General features: G+C 38.8%; 1 protein-coding gene across 3 annotated transcripts in view; it reads right to left on the reverse strand.

Annotated features, from left to right (window-relative positions):
* Nucleotides 1-24,666, reverse strand: part of RARB (retinoic acid receptor beta) — a 191,004-nt gene that overhangs the window by 59,190 nt on the left and 107,148 nt on the right. For all 3 annotated transcript variants that reach the window (XM_057384694.1, XM_057384693.1, XM_057384695.1), the window contains one exon: nt 7,431-7,579. In XM_057384694.1, the coding sequence (XP_057240677.1) occupies nt 7,431-7,579 (149 nt within the window). The remainder of the gene's footprint in view (nt 1-7,430; nt 7,580-24,666) is intronic.

The raw sequence follows: 24,666 nt of genomic DNA on the forward strand, positions 1-24,666 counted from the left end.
GCTCACAAATAAGTGCAGCAGTGGAGTTAACACAGTTAGAAAGTTAATTTGGGATAATCTCTGAGCTTTTATAGCCACCAGCATGGTTGCCAGAAAAAAAAAATACAGAAATTAGCAAAAAACAATTATTGTCATAGCTTAAGAAGAATCCCTGGTCTATGACAAGGCAACAGGCAAGATAAGAGGAAGATTAGCTGTGGATATATGTGCTGTACCCTCACAGGGACACTCCTGCTCTTTGTCCATCTCCGCTCCAGAAGCTCAGTGCAGGGGAGCAGCTGAGCTATAACCTACAAACTGTGTGCAAAGCACTGGTAAGCATATATAGCACACAAAATAATTTACATTTTTATTATCTGTTGTTTTTTTTTTCTTCATTCATGGCATTMATACAATCCAGAGAGATATTTTATTAAACCTGGTAAGAAAAAATTTTTGTTCCAGATCCCATCTATTTCATCATATTTGCTTGCTCTCAGAGTGCTTCCAATTAATATATGCTTGCTCATCTGAACATTTTTGAAACAAATTCAGGATCTGTCAAAAGTTTTATCTTCCAAACAAATGACAAAAAAACCCCAAAAAAACAAAAACGAACAAAAAAAACCCAAAAAAAAAACCAAAAACCAAACTTACTGGCACCTGGCCTTCCTGGGTTTGTTGTTTGAAAAGCTAAAATTTCAGAGAAGGCATTAAAACAATCAGGCCTCCTTTGATAGCACAAAATGAATAGAATTTACAGGTTTTCAGTACTACTTTTAAAGCAGTGGCAACTCATTTAGTGTCTTTSTACATATGGCACTGCTTTCTGCAAATGAATGGCTTGAAATATTTGCTTTGCTGCAACTGCTTACAGTTTAAGATCAGATTATATTAATAGTATGCAGAAATGTATTTCAAAATACATTTTTCACCTTCCAAAAAGTACTGTTGATTTTACTGAAACTAGAAGCAATTTTCCATGATTTGAGGAATTTTTCATAGCTGTGCATGGATGACAGCATGCATCTCTACTGCTGGCACTGTCACTAATACAGCCTAAATGGAGGCAAATACAGTTTGATCATTCAAGCTGATCTATATTTTTCTTTGAACCAACAGAAGCTTTTCCAACTGCATTGCTGCAGACAATGTTACTTCTTTCCCTGATACAAATCATACCATGCAGGTATTTTCAAATTTACATTTCTTCCTTTCTGTTTCAGTTGTAGGTGATTAAAACATGCCAAGAAAACAAAACCAAACAAATACATGGAATGTTAGTTGGCTAGTTTTATGAAGTGTGCTTTTATTTTTTACTGCTAAGTAGCTGAGAAAATTCTATGTCTRGATCCTTAATTCCCTGTAAAGGGGCATAAATATAGGCTTAAATATAATTATATTATAGCTAGAAGCTAACATGTGYAAGAGTGGTGTTATCAAAAAGAACTGCTGCTTAAGATCCCTCCACAATCCCAGAACTGCCTAAGAAAATGCAAATCTGTTCTCACATGATGTAAGAGACATTATTAAAAGGAAAAGGCATCTGTCCCAAAGGACACTGTTCCATAAAGAGAACTTTTTTATAACAATCCATAAMATATTTTAGGTCGCTCAGCAACATTTCTCGCAGTCCAATGCCTAATATCATAGAATCATGATATAATTTAGGCTGGAAATAATACTCTTGCCATCAAACTTCAAACAAATAAATAAAATGAAAGCCAGTTCTCTCTCTCTCTCCCTCTGTGTAGCATTTTGTAAACCAATTTTTGACCAATGCCAACCAGGGATTCATGGCCTTCAACAGGGAAAACCCAACCCTCTCAGCATCCAGAGAGACATAAGGACAGGGAACATCATCTCAGAGAATAGTAGTTGTGCTTGGGCACCTAACCCAAAGACTCATGGGGACAGCCTGTTCTGGAGGGCGACCCAGAGCAGATCTGGTTTAGAAGCCTTGAATCAGCAATCAGAGGAACTTCTCTCTCTCTCAACAGACTGCAGAAAGCCCAGTGTTCAAAGTCAGGCAACTAGTTTCGATCCTCAAGTTGYATGGTGGGACTGCCTCACACTGCATTTGGAAGTGATTAAGGTAAAACTGTAACAAAATGACAGCTTTTCTCCTAAGTTTAACATCTTAAGCTTAACAGCAAATTGGGATAAAGCAAAAACTGTTTCTTTTCTCTTTTTTTTTTTCCATGTCTGTATTTTATCTTTTTTTGGGGAGTCAGTGCTGCAAAATTATTACCCTAAATGCCAAGGTTTATATCAATGCCTATTTTTCCATACAGCTTCAAGTCTTAGCCATAATAAAAATATATATTTGACTCAGGAWGATATCAAACAAATAGACATATTTTCATAGCTGAAGACCTTTGAAAATATATTAAATGTGGCTACCCTTTGAATTTAATGATCCCACATTAGATGTGATTCTATATGAAAACTCTGATGGAAGGAAAGCTATCCTTATTTTATCATAAAAGCCAACTTGGGATCACTCAGTATTGAAGCAGATTTATCTACATTTTTGTCTGTTAGCATCAATAACAGGCAGAGAGTCATCTTCATCATTCAGACAAAACTGCTGGACCGTAAACCTACCCTCTTATATGCTGTGCTGTCTTCTCCTATGAAACTGCTCTAGGCATCTTTGCTGCCCACCGAATTCAAGCCAGTAATCCGGGCAGGACTGTCAGCAGAGGAATGCCGTCTTTTAAATGCCCAGAACAAGAGACAAGGCTTTCAGAGACAGCTGAAGCTGCCAGAACACCAGCTTCCCCTCCTCACCCACACAATGATGGCATTGTGTGGGGAATCCAGCCCACTACTCTCAGTCCCCCTTTCTGCAAACCCGGCTACAACAGCRACTCAAGTCAGGACCAAAGAGCTGMGCTTTTGGTGACAGTCAGCCCTATAAGCACTTGCACCAGCTGGATAAATCCAAATTGCTCATTTTCTATGGAATTTGTTTGCRTGCTATCTAGCAACACCCAGAGACRGGGGGAAAAAAAAGAAAGTTCTCAGAAGTCTGTAACTGAGGTCATGAAACAACACAAGTAGAKTCCAAAACCCATCTCTGAAATGCTGCACAGTTTACAAAATGGAAAAGTTGTAAATAAGCTGAATATTGTCAGTGTACTGTCTTACACATAAAAAGATGGACTGTCTCTGGAATTTTTCTTACAAAATACAAGTACACTGGGAAGACCAACCATGAGGCACATACACTTTTGTGTTTTGTGTAACACCCAGAAATAAACACAAAAGCACTTTTTTTTTTTTTTTTTTTGGGGGGGGGGGGTAAGGAGATGCTTAATTACTTTGAAACTCCCACTGTGGTTCACAAGGGCCTGTTATGAAATAGGCCATCCTCTAAAAACCTTAAATGATTAGTATATCAACACAAGTCACAAACCAGTCTCCCTCTTACAGCAGAAAGAAGTACTGAAGACTCTGGTAATGAATGAGACCTTACTTAAGCAGAGTCCCTAAAGTATTCAGCAAAGGAGGTTAGGAGGGTGTTCCCTGGTACCYGAAAAATAATGACCAAGGATGACAGTGAGGGGCAAAAGAGGAAGGGAGGACAGGAGAAGGCACCAATCTAATCCCATGTGAGAAGACCACAGCAACAGTTTGACAWTGAAGGCAGCTGAAGACAGATACTCAGATTCTGGAGCAAAAATGAGGTAAATTAGAATAGTTCAGATCAGAAATTGTGTCATCATGACATGATGTCTGAAAGAACTGAAATTATAGTTGGTGATGACACAAAGAGAGGATGGAAAATTTTGTCTTCATGAAATCTATGTTCGAGGTAGCAGTGAGGTAAGCAAGACAACACACCAGGGAAAGGTGGGAGGGGAGAAGTCAGAGATAGGGGGACTTTGGAAATCATCCATGGGTTCGTAGCAGAGGGAAGATAAAATTTATAGCGCAGTGCTTCCCAAATTGAACATCACAAGGTCACAGTCATCCTCCACAACTCTCCRCAGGCTCCAGGCTGGAAGGGTCTCAGTTAAAAATACACCTGTTATGAGCAGAMTATTGCCATGACATTCCCCACTGGTCTACCATAAAAGAGGTCAGTAAATGATTCTTTTTAAAATAGAAAACCAAAGAACTGAACCTTGGGGAATTGCATCAGGAACTGGATAAAGAACCATTTAAGGAGATACTGAAAAATCAGTAAGTAAAGGATGAGAATCTGAAGAGTCCTGAAAGCCAGGAAAAAGAAAACCTGATGAATCAAAGACAGCCATCAGCCCAAAACCGTGAGGACAGGAAACTATTCCTTGCATTAGATAATGACTGCTAATGATCACTGTAGCAGCAGCTTCATTGAGGCTCAAAGGAGAAAGGCAAAAGAGAAGGGAACAGAGACAAAACTAGAAGACCAGTAGAAAGCCAGCACAGGAAAACAAAAGACCAGAGCTCTAATTAGATAAATATGATGTGAGCAGAGTTATCCATTTGTATTTCCCTTGGGAAACAAGACTGCCAGGAGTTCAAAGTGAAAGGTAAATGAGTCAGAAAGGAAAAAACAAAAAGACTTGAGAAAAGGACCTCAGAAMAGAGGAAGGCACAAATGCAGGTGGAAAAATGAGTGAAATTAGSGTTTAACATTACAGAATGGAGATTGCAAATTGGGTGAAGAAAGAAGCAGGGAAAATAGAAGAGAAAAAAAGAGAAAATTATAAGATGGTCAGATGAAAAGAGAAAGAAAGGAATTGGCTGATATTTTAGTCTAGTTTCTTATGGAATGAGGTTGTCTTTCCCAATCCCAACAGCTTCTGAATGTGCTGGTCAGCTTCAGTGACAAATCTTAAASAAAACAGAGCTCTTTGAAATTGCATGGAAATGTGTCTACAAGGTAGAAGGGGAAAAATTGAGTTCCCTAACTACGCAAAAGGCTGTAACACAAATTCTTCCTTGTAATTATCGCTCCCTTGATTCACCAGAGAATCAGCATGAAACTACAGTTCCATACCAAGCAGAAGCCTTCAGTGAAACAAACTTAGGTTAATCAACTGGAAGGCAGAAATCTGCAGCAGAMAAGGCTTCCTCAAGCAGAAGTGCTCTTTGCTCAGTGCTTATTGAAATTTGCAAACTGGCTATTTTTTGTATGAAGGAGGATGGAGAGAAAACAGGTGCATTGAGAACAGAGGGTGAAAGTAGACTCGAGAGCAGGCAGGAGCCTGTATGGGTAGAAATCAGAAGTTCAAGGTAGCAGTTTTCTTGAGGTATAGGACCAACAGCTGATGACAGTGTGAAAGCAAGTGTAAAGTAGAGACAAAGGAAAAGAAAAATAAACCAAATAGTCAAAATGCACTCAAGTGAAGAGGGTAACAYTCTTCAGAGAAAGAGTGTGATCTGGCAACACAGGTTTCTGAGGTGGCCTGTAATGSTGCAGCCTGCTGTCTACTCCCTGCTGACATCCAGCTCACCACTTTTGTTGACCTGAAAGCTCAGACAACTTTCAACACCAAATGTAGTACCTGATTGTCCACAAAAGGSACCACTGATGGATTCAGCAGCCACATCATGTTCTTGCCATTTTCTGGCATTCACTAAGTAATTTGATTCAATCTATGGAAGAGATTCCATAAAACCCTAGTCCAACCTGTTGAAGAGCTAGCATCAACAAACACAAATATTGCCAGTCTCAAGCAGTCAAGTTACTGCTTTGGAATATTGTTATTTCTCCTAGACTCACAGATTTTGTATGTAACTAATCTTTTTCTCTTCTTTTAACAGCAGCTACCCATCTTGCAAATGAGAAAATAAGTGAAGGTGATTTTTTTTGTTGTTGTTGATTAATGGCTAACACATTGCAAGATAGATTTCCTCATGTATTTTGACAARTGTGATCTTGCTTTAATTATTTATGAAAATACTTTGCAGTAGGCCAATGAAAGTCCTACAGTGTATTTTYGCTTATTTTTCAAAAATAATGAACTCTTAGGGACAAGTGACCTTTCTGCCACAGTCTGCAATTATGTCTGTGCTTAGAGGCAACAGAGGTGAACAAATGACATCACCACTTGTAGGGTAGAATTTTAGTATGATGAGATTTCCTTCTTAAGGAAATCAGCCACAACATATTCTTTCCATARTTCTTCCTAACAGACACTTAAATTTTGGTAGTTTTGTGGCATCTAAAGAAAAAAAATACAGACAGGACATCCAAGAAAAACCTCAATACCAGAAAGAAGTTCKAAAMCTGAGGTGAGATTAAGAAGTTATTWTCACTAATTCAATAYCTACATTTATAAAATAGGGAGGCAAAGCAGATTTCAATCCTTTARTTTTTTGTTTAATGACACGATCCCAGGACTATGTTATTTTATGTAAGTACAAAAAGCCACTAGTCTGGAACAAGTTGAAGGTTCAAAACGATAAAGTAAAAATGGCTAAGCACGTACYATCTGAAAAATGTAACATTTCACAAAAATAAACCAGCAAAATGCCTTTTGTTAATTTATTCTGAGAKCTTTATTTATATGGAGATAGCACCTGTCACATTTTCGGCATGCATTAGTACTGTACTAAACACTACACCTCTATTTTAAGCTGAAGGATGAAAATCATAGGCCTTTTCTTTAACTGTTAGGAAAGATCATTGCACTAGGATATGCTAACAAATTTAACCATGACAGCATCTGCCCTATCTTATCTTTCTTTAGCATTTTTCACTCTACCTTCTTCCCTGCATGCATAAAAGTGCACACTGTTCACTKTATGCACACTTCCAATTATTGCCACGCAAACATGGTGTAGCAGACATTGCTCCTCTGTTGGATATCTCCTCTTCAGATATTCTCTTGAGTGGTGTATTTTATTACTGYATCCTATGGACAGTCATCAATTCATGCTCTGACAATCCCAGCACTGGAAGGCAGCTGGCAGATGTGCCAGCAATGAAATCTGACAGATTAAATTTTGCAAATACATACCTGCTAATCCTCAAATTCCCAATTTGATTTTAGTTACGTAGCTCGAGATGACACCAAAAATTTCCAGATGATCAGATCTGTTCCCAAATTCCACACCCTGGATACAGAGAGGTAGCAGCACACAGAAAAAGGCCAAGAACATCCAAGGGCCGTGTGAGATCTCAGGGAATATCTGACCTACAGATGTACAGTGAAGTGTCTCAAAAAGTTTTCRGTTTATTCTTTGATTATGTCTACATCATTGACCACATTCTCATGTGAGTCAGTACTTAAGGAAGTCCCTGAAAGACATATTTGGCAGAAGTTATGCAGGGAATTAATTCCAAGAATGATGGTAATTTACTTGTCTGAAATCATGAATCAGAATTAATTCAGGCAAGAAAGTTACAGCTGTCTTTGAAGACAATCAAGTCACACCAAACTGCATTGCTTTATCCCTCTTCTAAGATGAAATGCAGTCCTATAAAAGGCAAGGGAGATGATGGCACTCACCTTACATCCCTCACAAGCACTGACACCATAGTGATATCCAGATGACTTGTCTTGACAAACAAAACAGGGCTTGTAAACACGAGGGGGTGGAAGTGGTGAAGGAGGGCTCGGAACAAGTTCCTCAGAACTGGTGCTCTGAGTTTCAACTGCTACAAAAGAAAAAAATAAAATTGAATGATTCATAGTAATTTTGAATAAATTGCTGTATATAACCATATTATAAAACTGACCCGTATCTTTCTTTGCATAATAAACACTCATTTGTCTTTCCTAGTAAAACTTAAGGGGAACTAAGTAAGGCAGGACWATATCCTACAGTCTCAAAACTGCATTTTTAAAGTACCCAATAATTTAGATGTAGGGCATGAACCTTATCAGGCTCCAAAAATGGAAAACYTGGAGCTTGTGTTCTGGTTTTAGCCTGTTGAATTGTATGGCATCCACATGTGCAGGTTGGATATCAGCCTTTAAGGGGAAACTGTGGCATGCACCCTTCTAATTGGTACCTAATCTTGAGAAAGTTTTTTTAATCTCTTGCCTTTTTCTACAAAAGGTAACACCTCCAATATACAATTCTGACATAGCAGCACAGCAGAACACATCAGGACATATGTAAAGAGTAAGCATGAGACTTGAAGTGAAAATTACCTAAAGAAGTTTTTGTTTGTTTGTTTTTTTTAAATCTCTAAAAGTAGCACAACCCAGCAACGCTTCCTTGCCTTACGACTTGTATCATCAGGAAACCTCGTTGAGAAAAAGCTACTTATATATTATGACCCCACATCCCTTTATTGCCTTAATATTTCTAGATGGTCATTTGTTTTAAGTCTGTTGAAAAGCCAGTTATCCCTTTCAGGGAAAGGACGTGAAAGTTCTACGATGCAAGATAAGGCATGTGAACTACATCTTTCCAAAACATCTGCATTAGTTTTCTGTGATATGCTGTCATCATTCCTCACATTTATTGTGGATGTGCAATACATTTTCATGTTTCACCTAGCCGTCTGCTGCTTCTCAGATAAATCCCTCTAACTTTTCAACAGATATACAGGAATGACAGGATCTGTGAACTCAGATCTATCCAGAAATATTAGGCACTATCAGCAGAGCTAAATCTCCAGAGTATTAACAGCAGGCCCTAAAGAATATTACTCAATGGAAAAATCTTAGAGAAGATTTACTGTACATGATATTTTTCAGATTACAAAGATGATACATTTGTATTAAACTCATGATTCATTGTCATCTCATGTGTTGCAGAATTCACAGAGGGCATCACAGAGCATGAGGCAACCTCTGATTACTGGTGACAGAAGGGCCCCTCTGCCATTTTTCCTTGGGTTAAGCTAATATCAACTTCAAGGACAGACATTCCTTGAGAAGAAAATAAATGCACAAGTATTAAAGGCTCTGATCTAAGCAAAGAAATAACTTTCCAATGGGACCAATTTATTTATATATCTAACAATAAGGAGGCTGTGAAAAAACAGAAAAGTAAAACAAGTAGAATAACATGGCTCCATGAATTGTGACATTAAGACAATKTCCAGAGCTATACTCATCTTTTTCAGTATTAAATAAACTGAACTTGGCAACCATCTATGTGTTCCTACTGAACCAAGAAAACTTTAATGAAGCTTTTTCTTAATGAAAACTCATATGAGAATGATCATTTCTTTTCAACAGTAATTTTTGGTATTTAAGAGAGACAGAGAGTGCTCTGTTATTGATCTCTGCACAGCCACCCTGCTTGAATCAATAATCTATTAGTACTTCTAAATTAAAGTTAGATTCATCAAATGCCCTTGAGAAGCCTCAAACATTCCTTGCCTTATTTCATGCTTGTACATGAATTATGGTGGCTTCCAATGAGTCTATGSAATGATAAAATTTTAGCTTTAAAACTTCAATACCAGCAGACAATGTGTTTTGTATTAGCTCATTCAACTCTCCCGGTCCATCTAAAAGGCAGTTTTTAGGCTCCCCATGGGAAAACAAGGTTGTGTCATTCAATAAAACAACTGCACTCCAGCAATCCTTCTGTGATTTCAGTTTGGGGAAAGCAGCCTTTGTGGAATAATAYTGATACACTTCTGTTTATTCATAATTTCATCCTAAACAAGCACCAGCATCCAATAGTAGTGTTCCAACTACAAACAGTATTGTACACTAGAGAGGTCTGTCAAGCACTGTAGAAACTACTGGAGCCTAGTGATACCCAGAAGAGATTATGCAACCAACTCAGTTCATAAATACACAACAGARTCAGCAAGTGAAGTGTTGAATGTATGGCTAGAGAATATGTTTCAGGACAATTTGAAAAGGTAYACAGTAAGCAAAGAGCCAATGAAAATCAGAAAATCCTCCCTAAAACACCCATATACATGTGCCACTAAAAGGACCTAATCTACTAAATATAATTACTTGCATGAGCTGAACAACTGTCTAGAGAGTTTTTGGTTGGTTTTTTTTTGGTTGATAGGTTCAGTTGTTTTTTGGTTGGTTTTTTTGGTTTTTTTTTTTTTTTGGTTTTTGGTTTTTGGGTTTTTTTTGGTGGGGGGAGGGTTGGGGTTTTTTTATAAGAAAACCTAGTTTGGGCACACTCACTTTTGATCACACCAAGGCATGCAGTTTTCTGGAGAAGGCTTGAACCCAGGTTGCACATGCCTGACTCTTAGTCCAGTTTCTGACTTACTATTCTTCCTTGGATTTAGTTTTTTAAACTCTTTACTTGAAAATATATGCAGTGCCTGTGCAGGCATCCGTAGCAATTCATATTCAGCAAAGAGTTATTTTTGTAAYGGCTAATGGATGCACGACAACAGAAGCTGCTTGCTTCTATGCATGTCTACACATGCAACAAAAAAAAAAGAAAGGATGAGGGTGGACAGTTGACTTTTCCAGAAGAAGCCTTTTTAACGTAGTCTTACAATTTTAGGAAGAATTCGGGGGGGGGGGGGGAGAGAATTTTTAAAAAATGCAACTTCTTTCTGTGTCCTGCTTTCTTGTCCTGTGGGATGTGACACTTCGGGATCCCTGCTCACCTGAGACAACAGAGCCTCGGTGCTGTCACCCAACACCTGAATGCAGCTTAAGCACACAGGGACTCTCAAACAATCGGTCACTTCACAATTCCTAAGATGTCTGAAATTTTTCTAAAGGTTAGATAAAGTAGCAGATAAGATCTTTAAAAGCACAGCGTGCTTTCTGAGAGCTAATTTACTGCCAGCTAAACCGTGTTGACAGATGGAGAAGGTATTTTATTTTGAGACCAACTAGAAGCAGGCAGGCACTGCAAAATGCCTCATGTGCTGTTAGAAACTCAGATTATTAAGCTTGCATGTTAATGCACACTTTGGACAGTTGAGTTTTAAAAGAATAAAAGTTGTAAAGCAAATGGCATTTCCTGGATAGCCTCAAGGGAATTTTGAATACTGAGCTCAGGGTCCCTGGTGGGAAGCAGCAATTTCAGCTAATTAGGGTGAATAGCAAAGTGTTGCATTTGGTCAAAACATTCTGTTAACCCTCATTTTTGTTGGCACCAACAAGAGTCTGGATTTTTTGCCTTTTCTTTTTTTTTTTTTTTTTTTTTTTTTTTTTTTTTTTTTTTTTTTTTTTTTTTTTGTGAATTCACTGCAGGAGTGCAAGGCACTCAGCTCACATACATTAGGCAGAAAGTCAAAGGAAACGCCAAAGTTCAACTAAAGTACAAGTAATTAGAACCAGATTCTCTGCTGCCTGTATGTGTGCATTTGATTGTAGAAGTTATTTATAAGCCTCCAAACATTTGAAAAAATAACTATATACTGTAGATCATTTAATTTTTATGTCTCGTCTGGAAAAAAAAGTCTGCTTTTAATCATCTTCCAGGAAAGAGCCAGGAACTGGGAAAGTGGGTCTCAATTGTTTCAATACAAATTTCTCTCTTTCATGTGCCACATAAAACTATACTATAAAATTAAATCCAAAATATCACTGACTTCGCCCCCCCCTTCAATTTTTTTTTAATAAAAAACTTCTTTGAATTTGTCATGCTTAAATAGTTTGCATTGTTATGAGGGTTTGGGTTTTTTTAAACTCTTGTTTGGAAGACAGACAAGGGGAGAAGAAAAAAAAAAAAAAAGAGCGAGAGAGAAAGAAAACATTATCGTGGAGACTTGCCAGCCTTGACTTAGTAACCTGGCCATGACCCTCCAGCGAGTGTGTGTTTGACCCGGTCACACATGACTCTAGCTGCGTACTGTTGCTGGGTTATAAGTCCCAGATATTTTTACCATATATACAACAGGTGGGGATCACAGACAACAGAAAGAGGAAAACAAAGTCTCCCCTTGTGGGAAGACTCCCATTTTCTCCCTTGCAAACAAAAWAGCACAAAGCAAGTAAGCTGTGCTACTGCTTTAGTCCTGGCACTTGTTGTGCTGGATCGTTGCTTTTCCCGRGGGGTGGATGCACCGAGGTGGAGTGGGCTGAGAGCAGGAGGATGGAGGAAAAGGCTCAGGGGAAGCCATGTGCAAACGTTAATCAACACAGAAAGAATTACCACAGTCAAAAAACCTTCCCTTATAGAGCTGGGTATGCATAGAAGTGTAGGAAGGAATGTTTTTTATTACAATATAACATACCTGGATTAAAACATACAGAAAGCTTTAGATTGCGATATTATTACCAGGATTTTCAGAAGTACTTMAGACAGTTTGTTTTCCATATTTGAGGGCTTCTTTTTTATTTGTGTCTTGGTAGCTAAGCACATCTGCCTCAAAGCTATGACATCAAATATAGTTATTCTATTTTAATTCTTAGCTACAATATTTCCAGCAATAATTTTAATCAAGTCATACATCTCTACAAGACTGTCCTTAAAAAAAGTGTYATTTTGGATGAAAGCCAAATAAACTCTCTAAAGTCTACTGGTTTGCATTTAGTCTGAAAAGGGGCATTCTACTTTCAACAGGGACATCAGAATATGAAACTACATACCCTTGTTTCTTTTTGAGGGTGTCAAATCAGAAATGATCCTTCTCTGTTATTTCAAAAGCTAAAATAGTATCTAAGAGGTTTTCACTATGTGCTGCTCAGGATTCATACGGTATGATTAAAATAACAACAGAACTACAAAGAGGTAAAGAGCAGAGCTCAGAAGCCAAATCTGCAAGGACCRGACTAATGGACAAAACTGCACGCAAGGTCACCGAAAAGGAGTCTCAAACCCAGGTCATTYTAAGGGCCATGCAAAGGGCACAGGCTGCTGCTGCCAAAACTATCTCAGACAAGGTGCAAGTCCTGATAGGCGCAGCCGAGTTGGCAGGAGTTCTCTAAAGCTGAAGTACTTTTGCTGCTCCAACTCTTGTCAGTTAAAGAGCGATAGGGACAGCTGGCTTGTGTCCCGAAGCATCWGGGACAAGAGGGGTCCTGCTGAACTCCGCCTTTCGCCTCTGAGTACAAGAAGCAGTGAAGCACTCTCTCTGCTCTGATCTCCTCACCCTAATGAAGTTCCAAGTACAAATTTGGCCATTGCTCCACTGCAGCCAGACATACCACCAGAATTTTCTTTCCCCACCCTTCTGCATCTCATGCATTTAGACAGTGCACTATTTTGGGCAGGGCCTCAGAATGTGCTCTACAATAACTGGCGCTGCAGGACCTTCCAGTGCTACTCCAATGCAAATAATGGTAATGATCGTGATCCTGCCAAGTCAAAAGGCATTTGAAAGAATGAACCCTGAAAGGCCTCCACAGGCTTGAGGGGAGTCACTGCTTGCAAAGCAGGTCCTCAGAGCCCTTTAGTTTTAACTATTGTAGCATTTCAATGTTAAAGCACAGACTAAATTTAAAGTATGATTTTTTTTTTTTAAAAAAAGGCTTCATATTCAACAAATGCATTTGCTGTGTATACACCAAGTTGTATTTGTCAACTGGAATGACAGAAAAAAAAGTGTTTACACTCATCTATTGCACCTTCCCTGGTTTGGAACTGGGAGAGACTGAGCTGCATCATATTCCTTCATGCCTTTCATCAACAAAATTGCCAAGTTTCAATTGCAAATCTGTAATGTTAACCAGCAGAGTCATGTAACATAAGTCACTAGTCAGTGGATACTGATCTTGGCCGTACAACAGGAGTATAACCCTTTGAAACCTGTATTCATATCAGGTGATTAGAGCCAASAAATAGTTTAGTATCCTGCTACCAGCATAGCAGAACTGTCCTTATTTTTTGGCTGTGAGATGACAACAGCATCTATCTTCTGGTTATTTTTCTGTTCTAGCCTCATAATTTCTGTTACTTAGCAGATAACTTATTCATCGATTTTATTATTCCCTAAAAAAAAATCTCTATTAGCTGCCTAGTGAAGAGCAGGGATCCTTTTGTAAAATACTTTTCTGTTGTGACACAATCTGACCTCTTTATTAATCCATTAGTTAAACATGCCAATTTGGTCACCTGACTTTATGCTGGAATTTAATAAGGCACTCCAGGAGCCCCACCTGCCAGTGCATCTTTTGGAGTGACATTCCTGCACGGATWCCCTGAGTGACTTTCTTCAGGCCCTGCTGTCTCTGGCCACACAGCAACCAGCACTGCTTCTGGTTCTGCCATATTTAGAAGCATGAAAGATCCTGCTCTCTTCACCTATCTGATCCAYAAGCATGGTCGCTGCCATTCCCATATGTGAATAATCCATGAGCACTCATATTTTTACCTTTGTAAMACCTAAGAAGATAAGGGAAGAGCTATTCTTACTTTATAGACAGGAAACAAAAGCACTGACAGTGAAAAAGCTTTGCTTGCATCTTAAATTCCCAGAAAAATGCAAGCAGTACCCAACTCAGATTTTCAACAGCAACTGAGAACCCAGCTGTCTACAGTGCTAAGCAGTGTCCTCAAAATACAACCTCACATGTCTTGCTCTCGGATTCACATGGGATATAYGGCAAAGCAGGGAACTCTGTTAAGTCAGTGCTTGGTCCCTGAATTACAGGGGTTCTGAAGCACCCTCAAGTCTGTGTGTGCACCCCACTCACACCCACTGTGAGGCAGGACAGGGTTGGATGCCTCCTGCCTCTAAGAACAACCACTGCTGCAAGCAGGGAACTCGGGAGAGATGATGCCTTCATTTTCTGATCTCCACAGCCAGCAGAGAATCAACTTTCTGTAAGACTACCATCACATATACAATTATGCAGGAATGCCCTGGCAGGCAACTGACTTGACTGAGAGAAATCCTGAGTCCTCTCCGGAAGGCAACTCAGCAAGCACCTGTGCATGTGGATGCTGTACACCACGCAGGCATAAGCAACACCAGAAACTGCCACAAAACCCTCTATTCTTGACTGTAGTCTCCAAGCCTCACATATCGCCAAGATGTAAGGCTGAATCTAGCAGGTTAGTCTTATAAACTGAGTATACATGACCTGAAAATCTCTGACACACCATCAGGTATTTCTGAATGAAAACACCTCAAAACCCCTTTTTCTGAAACTGCTGCATCTTTTTGTTGCATCCCACAGATTCACAGGAGGAACTTCTTCTACAACCATTTCTGGTACTTCTCCCAGCAAACCCAGGACCTTCAGCAACTACTTCACTCATATTTACTAGAACTAGGAGTAAAGGACAATGAGGAGGCTGCAGCTGCTCCACAGCTTTGCAATTCCTGGTTCACAAGCACCAGCTCCACTAAACCCTGGGGTAGCATGTATAACTAACATCACCTTTTCAAAGAAAATTATACTGTTTTTCAGGCTGATTTTCTTTTTAACAGTTATGTCAGCACAGCAGTTCTACATTTGGATTAATGTGTCCGTGTAGCCAGAGAGATGCATTTACACCTGAGCAAAYGTGGAAAGCAGAAAGCTTGTCAGGATTAATTATATCAGGGCCAAGAACTGCATCTGGTAATACCTGTGTTACTCTCAAGACAGCGAGACTTAATGACGTGCTAGTAACTGAGAACAGGAGCGTCTTTCACTAAATAAATGGCCATGCAGACACCATGAGTGAGCCAGGGTGAAAGTAAGAGTGGAGACAGGATGGCCGCAGGGTTTGGCAAGCAGAGTTTACAGGGCAGCAGCTCATCACTTTGTATTAGGAGCCTACCTTCAAAATGAAAAAGAAAACATGTTAAATGAAAAAAATAAATCGTATGGAAAACTGAAGAAAAACATCCGAAAGATGCTAGCTCTGTAGTTTTTTCAGGTCGGTGATTTTCTGCCTGTCCACTACCATGCAAAACCACATCAGTCTCAAGTGAAAATTCTGCACTACTGCAAAACTGAAAAATAGGATCTTCTTTAAAAAAAATACATAATTGGGCCATCATCTGCATGAAGTTAAATTTTCCTTTGAAAATGAACTTTTCTTACAGTTCAAGCTCTGACTTTACCTGTGAATTCCTGTGGTCAGATCCRTATGTGGAATAAAGTGGCATAGGCAAAGAAGATACACAAATGTAGAGAGGATGAGAACTCTGACGTCTTTATTCTTTCTTTATGAAAATGAAGCCTATTTCTGGCGCCTATTGATACAAATGTGGTGTAACAAATTCACTGTTTTCCCTACAGGATCAAAAATTAGAAAAAAGGCTATTGTAAGGAATGAAACACTAAAAAATAAAAGGGGTCTTTTTTCRGCTATGTTTTATGGTGTTGCTACTTCATTGATTCCAAAAAACACTCTTGACTTGTAMACATAAATGGGAGAAAACCCAGATCCAGTATCTTCAATATGAAATGAAAATTGCAAGGGCAATGCAATAGTTGATATAATCCCTACACAGATCCAGATATTTTACTGAGTCATAAAGTCTCCATTTATAGTTATTAAATGTTTTATAGTGTTTTGAGGGTTTTTATTTTTAAGTCTTTTCAAGCATTGAGACAGAATAATTCAGAGTATTATTCTAAAGGAATGGTTTCGGTCTTCAAAACTCACCTCCTGTCCAAGCTGGTATTAGTTCTTGGTATTACTATGTCTGCCAAATAAATTTTTTATTTTCTCTATATTCAACATATCTTATGACACTATTCATCATGACTTTTTGCTGTGGCTTGAATCCAGCAAGAAAAGGAGTGTTTTAATATCTTTAATCATGTAATACTATTACACAGTTGTTCAGTACCACATGGACAAAATAAAACTATTGTGCTCTCTTTAGAAATGTAGTAAAACTGACTTGCTGTGTAGTATTTTAYGTATCATTTCATTTCTCAAATTTTAGGACCATTAGTTCAGAACATTTTGATCTTTAAGTGTTTTCAAACCTTAAAATTAATAGAGTGACTCAAGAGCCAATTCAGTGATCAAAAACTACTTCAAGTTAGTAGAGTCGCAGTTAAAATGCTTATCATTACAATTAATTTGTATTACAGCCATACTGCTGGATATCACTAATTGATTTATATATCCTCCTTTCCATACCCATTTACAAGGGCAATTATGAACTCCATCACAGATGTTTAAATGGGTTACATTAGAACATTATCTAGAAACTAGACTGCTGAGCTTAAAATCCTTAAGAACAGGTAAATTCTTCATTAATGGGTATGTTATCAACTCACTACAAATGGCCTATAACCTTTTAAGGCAGCACACGGTGCTAATATTTTACTTTTCATGGGCAGTTGGAGGTTGGCTCCAACAATGAGCTCCACCGCTATCTTTAATTGTTTTTAAAATTGCATATTATAGGCAGCAATAAACACAAATTAGTATTATACCATCCACAGCTTTCTGCAAGGCACGGTTTCTATAAACAAGTTAAAATGCATACATCTGTAAATAATAAGTATAAGTATGCTGAATTTAATGAATAAGGGCACTAAAAGAAATTGAACAGTAGGGGTTCAGCAATTAGAGTAACTGCCCATTTTATTAAAAATGTATTGTTTCCAGCTTTCACTTTAGAAGGCTTTTATTGCTTTGCTAATTCTAAGTTTTGATTTCCTTTGAAAAGGATGTCTAACTCCTTATTTTTCTCAGACAGTCTTGTCACACAGCACTCGCCTTTTTTACAAGACAATGGCATCTGTGAAGCTTTATATCTCCTTGCTCGGGATCTCACTTTCGGGCCCTCGCTGCAGACCTTTGTTTGGCGTTATGCCACCCAGAGGTATGACTCCTTATCGAGTAAGGTTTCATGCCACAACAAAGCTGGGATGAAACTTGCTGAACCAGCAYACCCCAGGCAGCCACCCTTTGGCCCCTTCCCAGAGGTTACCAACACTCCGGCTGAGCGGGGAGGCGAAAAACGCATTTCCAGTTTCTCAGCCATGCCCCTGCAGAACAARGCCATTTGCTGAAGCCATGAAATGGAGCCATGGGTTTCCTGTTGCAAGGGGACAGGGCAGTGTGTAGACTGGGTGAAGCAGAGGTAGTTTCTCAAACCAGGCAGATGGCCCAGTACATGTCTCCCATGTCCCAGCATTACTGCACTGAACCCCTGGGCTATCTTTGCTAGTCTATAGGTGTTTTATATCCACATAGCTCACTTTCCAACTGTTAAGCCTGTTCCTTACACTAACCTAATTGCACCCATGTTGCTGCTCTGCTGCAGCTGTGGGGGTATAATTAAAACAATCYATTATTTCCATTTAGACATGACACAATAACACTAAAAAACAGCTTTCATCACTTGAGCTTATCTGCAAATAGAAGGACAGTCAGTCCAAAACTTAACATTTCTGACATCTCAGAGCACATGTACATTTGCAGCATCTGAGACCAAAACTGGGACATACTCTGTCCTCCTTCATCCCCCCAGCATGCCAGACCAGGCCAGTGCAGTACTAAGAGCAGCTCACCCCAATATTTCTGATGCTAATGTAAGTAAGTCCAGTTTATGGAATATTTAAGAAGTTTGCCACTAYCTTTTGAGGGAGCAAATAGAATATAGAGTTTACCAAGCTGCAATGCTCACATGAGAGGAATTTCACTATTTCTGAATTGAATAGCTGCCAGACAAAAAATGGTAACACACTGGGGAAGGTAACATGAAAACTAAGACACTACCAAATTTCCCTTTCTAGTRATTCACAGCACCTTGACATTTAGTTTATAAAATAACTTGTGCTGGTTTTGGTTCTTTTCCTTTTTAACTTTCCATCAGCACCGTTAACACAGCAAACATCCTTCTGCCCCTTTCACAGTAGATCCAGCAGAAAGAATCTGAAAGCTGGGAAGAAGCATGGTGTACTGGAGTCAAGTAGTGGCAGTGCTCTGACTGTGGCTCAGAGCACACTTCGACACTCTGCCTAGAAGATCACAGATCAATAAAAGACATTCACAAGAGCCTGGAGATGAGTACCRTGACTGGAGGGCACATTTTCCAATATTCTGTTTTCCTATTCTCTGCCTGCAGTGGATTTTCCTATTAAACCTTTGGCATGAGGGATGCTCATAATTTTACCTGTATGTTGTCTGTCATTACCATTCTCACTCAGAAGRGAAAAAATATGCACACACTCTACTGCAGGCAAACACATATGTGCTAACAGCATTTCCTAGTCACCTGGTCTTTCTTTTTCAATTTCTACCTTCAAGAGTGACTTTTTCTCCCCCCCAGATAAGCTACTCACAATTGACCACAATATCCCAGCCTTGCAAACAGAAAAAATGTCAGCCATACTTTATACAGAATATGACAAACAGAAAGTACTATTTTTCCAAAGAACTGAAAAAGCAATATTCAGTCCCAGTACCTGATGTGTTAAAAAACTCTAAGCAAAACTTATGCTCTGAAAAAGGGAAATTACTTTCTCCCCATGAGATTAAAATCCATAAGATCTCTGGTTACTGTGCTCCAATAATTTTAAAATGTCTATATTATGAACATCCACTATTACACTATGCATATAATTATGTTTCATAAAACATGGTTTTCTTGGGGGGGGGGGGGGGGGGGGGGGGAAGAATCGTTTTTCCTGTCGTGTTTGAGAGATTTGAGCCATTATTTTCTGAGAAATTGAAGCTAATTTTTACAAATGCTTTTCCAGTTGTCACAGTTCATTCAATGCCATCTTCCCAAACTTTCTGAAGGATTGCTTTAGTGCCTCTACTGATACCCAGAGGATTGTGAAGCCACAGCAAAGTATTTATTGACAACACCCCAAGGCTATTTAAAAAAATATAGATAGTTGTGAGACTGTCTGCAAGAATACCCGTTTCACTCRAAAACTTCCAACCTGTGGCACTAGTATTTCACTGAGTCACTGTGCAAGGCAGAGCAGCCATTTTAAGGAATTAATAAAATCAGTGGTGGAGGGTTGTTGGTTAGAAATAATTGCTTTTAATTTCTTAGTATTTGCACACTTCTGCSAACTGTACAACTGCACAGAGTTGCCCCAAACTGTAATATTAAACTAGGCAAGCTTTCCACAACTAAAAACAACTTACAACTTAAAGTAAGTTTGATATGCTTTCCATTACTTCCCATTCTAAGGTCTGATCCCATTTCACTTTCCATTACATGGACCTGTCAGAAATTTTGCAAAATCTTCTTAGTTCTTTTCCCACACTTTACCCACCAGACACAAGTTTGTCATCCAAAGATGACAACTTATAAACCAAATAATTTATAAAAAGTAACCTCGTGAGCTCAAGGGATGGTGTCTGAGAAATCTCACTTCTGACCACCTTACCCTAGGACCAGACAATCCCAGTGGGACAGGGGCACATTTTGAAAAGCCCTCACACCACCCAGGAACAGGGACATCCCGCTGTTTCACAGCACCCCCGGCATTTGCAAACCAGTTTGCCTGATCACTGCCTTCTATTGTTTCCTGAGATAAGCAGGGCCCCAGTGAACAATTAGAGCTTTCAATAAATAATCTGTAAGCACATTCATTTGATTTACTGTTATTTGATACAGCAGTTAGTTTCAATGGGGCAGTTACTATTGATCACTTAAAGTATTACAGACAAACATGAAACACTTCCAGAACTCCATGGATTATTACTCTTTATCTGCCACTCATCTGGGTTACTTGTAATGGTTGTGAAATTTAAAATCAATAACAACAATTAGCGTTTGTTATACTCTGAGGAATGAATCATGTGAAATATGTTTTGTTACAAAAATGAAAGGCTGGAGAGCTTGCAAATATGAAAGACTCTTGCAAGTAGCAAAGCTCTAAAATAACTTCTCATGGTATTAAAATGTCCAGTAAAGGGGGCAAAGAAAATTAAAACYRGGTATTTAAAATGCACAYGGAAGTATGCACACAATTATAAAATGGTATTGGTAGCATTTTCAAAGGAATAAAAYTTTCAACTAAACTGGTGAGAAAGAYGCACCCAAATTTTCCTTCAAAATACCACTACAAGTSCTACAATTTTGTACTTCTTGATCTCTACAGGRGTTTTGGGTTGTTAACCATGACAGGACTYGCTCCTATGTAGATAATTGAAGATACAGAAAAACTGTATCTGACTCCTCTTCCCACTAGCTTTTACTGGAGATTATAATTTAAAAAAAAGGTATCTAAAGGTAAGAAATAAATTAAAAATGAAATTAATAAAGCTGGAAACTGATTTTGAGGTATATATGTTGAAAAACAACTATCTTCASGTTCATATAATTAAGCTGTGAATCTAATGAAATTGATGGAAATATCAGTATTTTGAGATCTCTGCAAAAGTAGTAGATCTAGAAAATTAAAATGCAAAAATATAACAGAAATATTTTATCATCAAACTGTAACCAGAGCTCTGTGTGAAGTCATCCATTCAGAAGACTTGGTTTTCATCAATTATTTGTTATTTATCTGAAGTAAATATCAGAAGGTCTAATTAAAATGTATGACTCCTTATGCAGCTTCTTGTCATTAAGACCAATGAAAGCATTCGGAAGACCATAATGAAATAATTATGTTTGCCTTTAAGAATCCTCTTCAACAACACATGGCAGTACCACACTAAATTAAAACATCAGGAACTAAATTTCTCTTGCATCTATTTCCATTTTCACTAATTATACCCCCAAGCTTTCCAATAGACCAGGCCCTAAAATTCTTTTGAAGCTGAAACAGCCTAAGGAACAGCAACCTTTTCATAGTAATGGACTTTGATGAAGAAACAAAGGTAATGCAGCCCTGGAAGGATTAATATTTCAAATAGTGTTATCATGTGAAAATATGTGTTTATTTGAAAAATGGGGAAAAGATTGTTGATAAAAAGCCAAATACRTGTTCCAAGGAAACCAATACTCTGATTTAATCTCATTTAATTGCGTCATTCCTTCCTAAGCTCTTTTCGTCAGAAAAACATTTTCTTGTTCTGCAAAGAAATTCAAGTTAGCAAAAGTATAACAAACACATTTCTACTGGGCAGTGCCAGTGTACCATGCTGTAACTGAGCTCTGCTTTCACATTTTGGTGAAGGTGAAAGCAGCCCCTGTGAACAATTGCAGTGTTCATAATGGACTCCATTTCAGGGAGAAGGGAACAGCTATTTTCCCAAACTGCCTCCAGGCATGCAGGGCTTCCTAACACATAGCTCGTGCTTTAGCCACAAAAGTCTTGCAGGAACTCTCCAAAACACAGAGAAAGGAAAGGATTTGGATAAGGAAGAGAAAAAAAAAACCACAGAAGGATATGAGTCAGCTCTGACTTCTTGCAGGCAGCTGAAGGCTTCTTTTCAAAACTTCAGGGAGATAATGGGTCCTTCTTGGTGTCTCAGAGAAGTGAATGTGGCAATACATGCAAAGCATAGAAAGATGAGCAGTTCACATACCTAACCTGCATAGCATGTGACTATACATGCAACTAGAAAAACACAGCTGGAATGTGCTCTCCAAATGGAGAGAGGAAGACAGAGGCTCGCTAGGGGATGAACACTTGGAAAAGTAGCTTCTCCTGTTAGCCCCCATGATCAGACACCAAAATACATAGGTGATTTGCCATTTGTTCTGCATTTTACATCTTAGTGTTCAAAGTGTGGAGTGAAATCAGAAGGACCTTTAGCAAGTCCAAGTTTTTCCACCTAACATCTAAGGAAGATTTGGCATATACCCTGATCCAGTGATTAATAAAATTTCTTCCTCAACTGAATTAAAAAAAAAAAGAAACTCAAACAACAAAGCAATGTAAAACATTACTTTGCAAGGGAAAAAGGAAAAATCTCTTCAGACCAAAAAGTTGGGAGGCAGTAGTATGAACAATGGCTTAAAACCAAAGAAAGAACCCCCAAGCTCAGGACCTGATCTTAACAAAATAAAGTTCACCCATGTGTGACATTTTAGCCAGCCCTTTGACTTGTGTCCTAAGCCAAAAACGGCAGGATGGTGGATCAGTGAGGGTGGATCTCTGTGAAGGAGGGAAGGTTTGTAGAGAAGTTAGGATCTTTCATTAGAGCAACCCAGAGARGAGTGTAAAATCCCCAGAGACAGTCAAGCTTGGGGGGGCACAGGCGTTTCCCTGCGCCTAAACCAAGGTCYTGGGGGAAGCATCTGCCTGCAGATCCACAGCCCTTGCCCAGGGGGAGGTCTGGGTGTCAGGTATCGCCAGATGGCACTGTGACACAGTTTTCCAACTCCTTTCCTTCATGTGTGAGTGAATGTTCAGTCTTGGAAAGACTGACAACCCATGTCTTCTTGTGAGTTTTTGAGTAGAAGATGAGGAATTAAAGTGGCAGAGGAGCATGTTTCCTGCCCCGGGCTCTGCCCAGGGCCAGTCCCTGAGAAACACTGCTGGGGGCTCTGAGACCCCCGAAAGCCAGGGCATGGCTGCACTGTGCCGGAACACCTCTGTCCCAGATTGGTATTTGTGAACAAGTGAAATACTTAAATCAACTCAGATGCTATTACATTCACTTATCATGCAAGAACCTAGAAATCCTCTCGGTATCAGTCACCAGCTGGCAGAGTGATTCTGGTACAAGACTGGAAGGTGAAGGAAGTCTCGTAGGAGATGAGATGCACACTGCTATATGATGTGCTGCTGTGTCATCAGCCAGCTTGGCAGAGAGGACCACCAAAGTGGTGTAATGGCCACCTCAGGAATTACCTCAAGGTGCACTCAGATTTAAAAAAAAAAATTAAAAAAAAATTTAAATTTTAAAATTGCAGGATTGAAGAGACTTTCTGTGTTCTTTAACTGTTTTGGTGGGGTGTTGGTTTTGTTTTGGGTGATTTTTTTTGTGAGGGGTTGTTTAGTTTTGGTTTTGGGGAGGAGGTAATTGAACCACTTCTTCCACTGTTTCTATCTTACAGGCACAAATGGCTTTTTATAATCAAAGCACCCACTGAAGCAAATCTGTGTTAAATCAAACCGTGTTTTTTGTCTCCAGTTGGTGCAACATTGGTCAACATGCCTCTGCTACTTATCTATAAAAGAATGATCCTTCTTTCTTTTTAAGAAGAGATGTTGGATTTTCATTGTGCTGAACATCCAGCACAGTGACATGAATTTTTACTGGTATTTCCTAAAAGTACGGGTACATAAACACACGAAAGGTTCACTGATACAACCACTCTGTGTGAAACTCTTATTAAAATCAAGGATGGAGGGTTGACTGCATTTAAGTGCTTCACTAGATAAGGCAGTAAAAGACAAAGACATCCTTAATTTGTCATTTTATTGTTCCAAGATCCTTGCTAAAAATACAATGTGAGCCTAGAGAAAAATATTATGGTTCAGTGGAAGGAGATCCTCCAAACCATTAAAAGAAACTAAGCWGTGCTAAAAAACCTCTTTGTTGCAAGACATTTCTCTGCTTTTTTTCTTAGAGGATGCACTTAGAGGGTAAAATGTAAGTCACTGAAAGTGCATAAAACGGAAATCCTTCCAAACTATGGATGGACTTTAACATCATGTCCTTAGCGGTGAAGATCCAGACCACTCTAAGAATTTATAAATACTCATTCAAGCTTTAACCTATTAAACCTATACAAGTGTCGCCCGCATGTGTATATTTAACTTACATAGTTTTATAATATTCAGTTTATATATGGTGTAAGCAGGGGAAAGAAAAATCACCTTGTCCAAGGGGAACAGAAGGTATATTATATACTTTGTGTCTAGGATTCTTTAACACAGACTTGCTGGATTATATTTCCATCTCTCTTAACAAAAGTATGTGAAGAAGCTGCAAGGCTCAAACAGAACACTAAAAGAAAGTGGGGTCAGTTATATAAGGGCTAGCACTAGTTTGTTAAAAGTTTTTTTCCTACTCACTCCCAAATAAAGGGACAAAGAAGTGAACATTGTGGGAATGTGTTTCTAAACCACATGATATCCT

The sequence above is a fragment of the Malurus melanocephalus genome, unplaced genomic scaffold, assembly GCF_030028575.1.
Source record: "Malurus melanocephalus ecotype Western Australia unplaced genomic scaffold, MMel_1.1 scaffold_734, whole genome shotgun sequence".
In the NCBI taxonomy this organism is placed as follows: Eukaryota; Metazoa; Chordata; class Aves; order Passeriformes; family Maluridae; genus Malurus; species Malurus melanocephalus.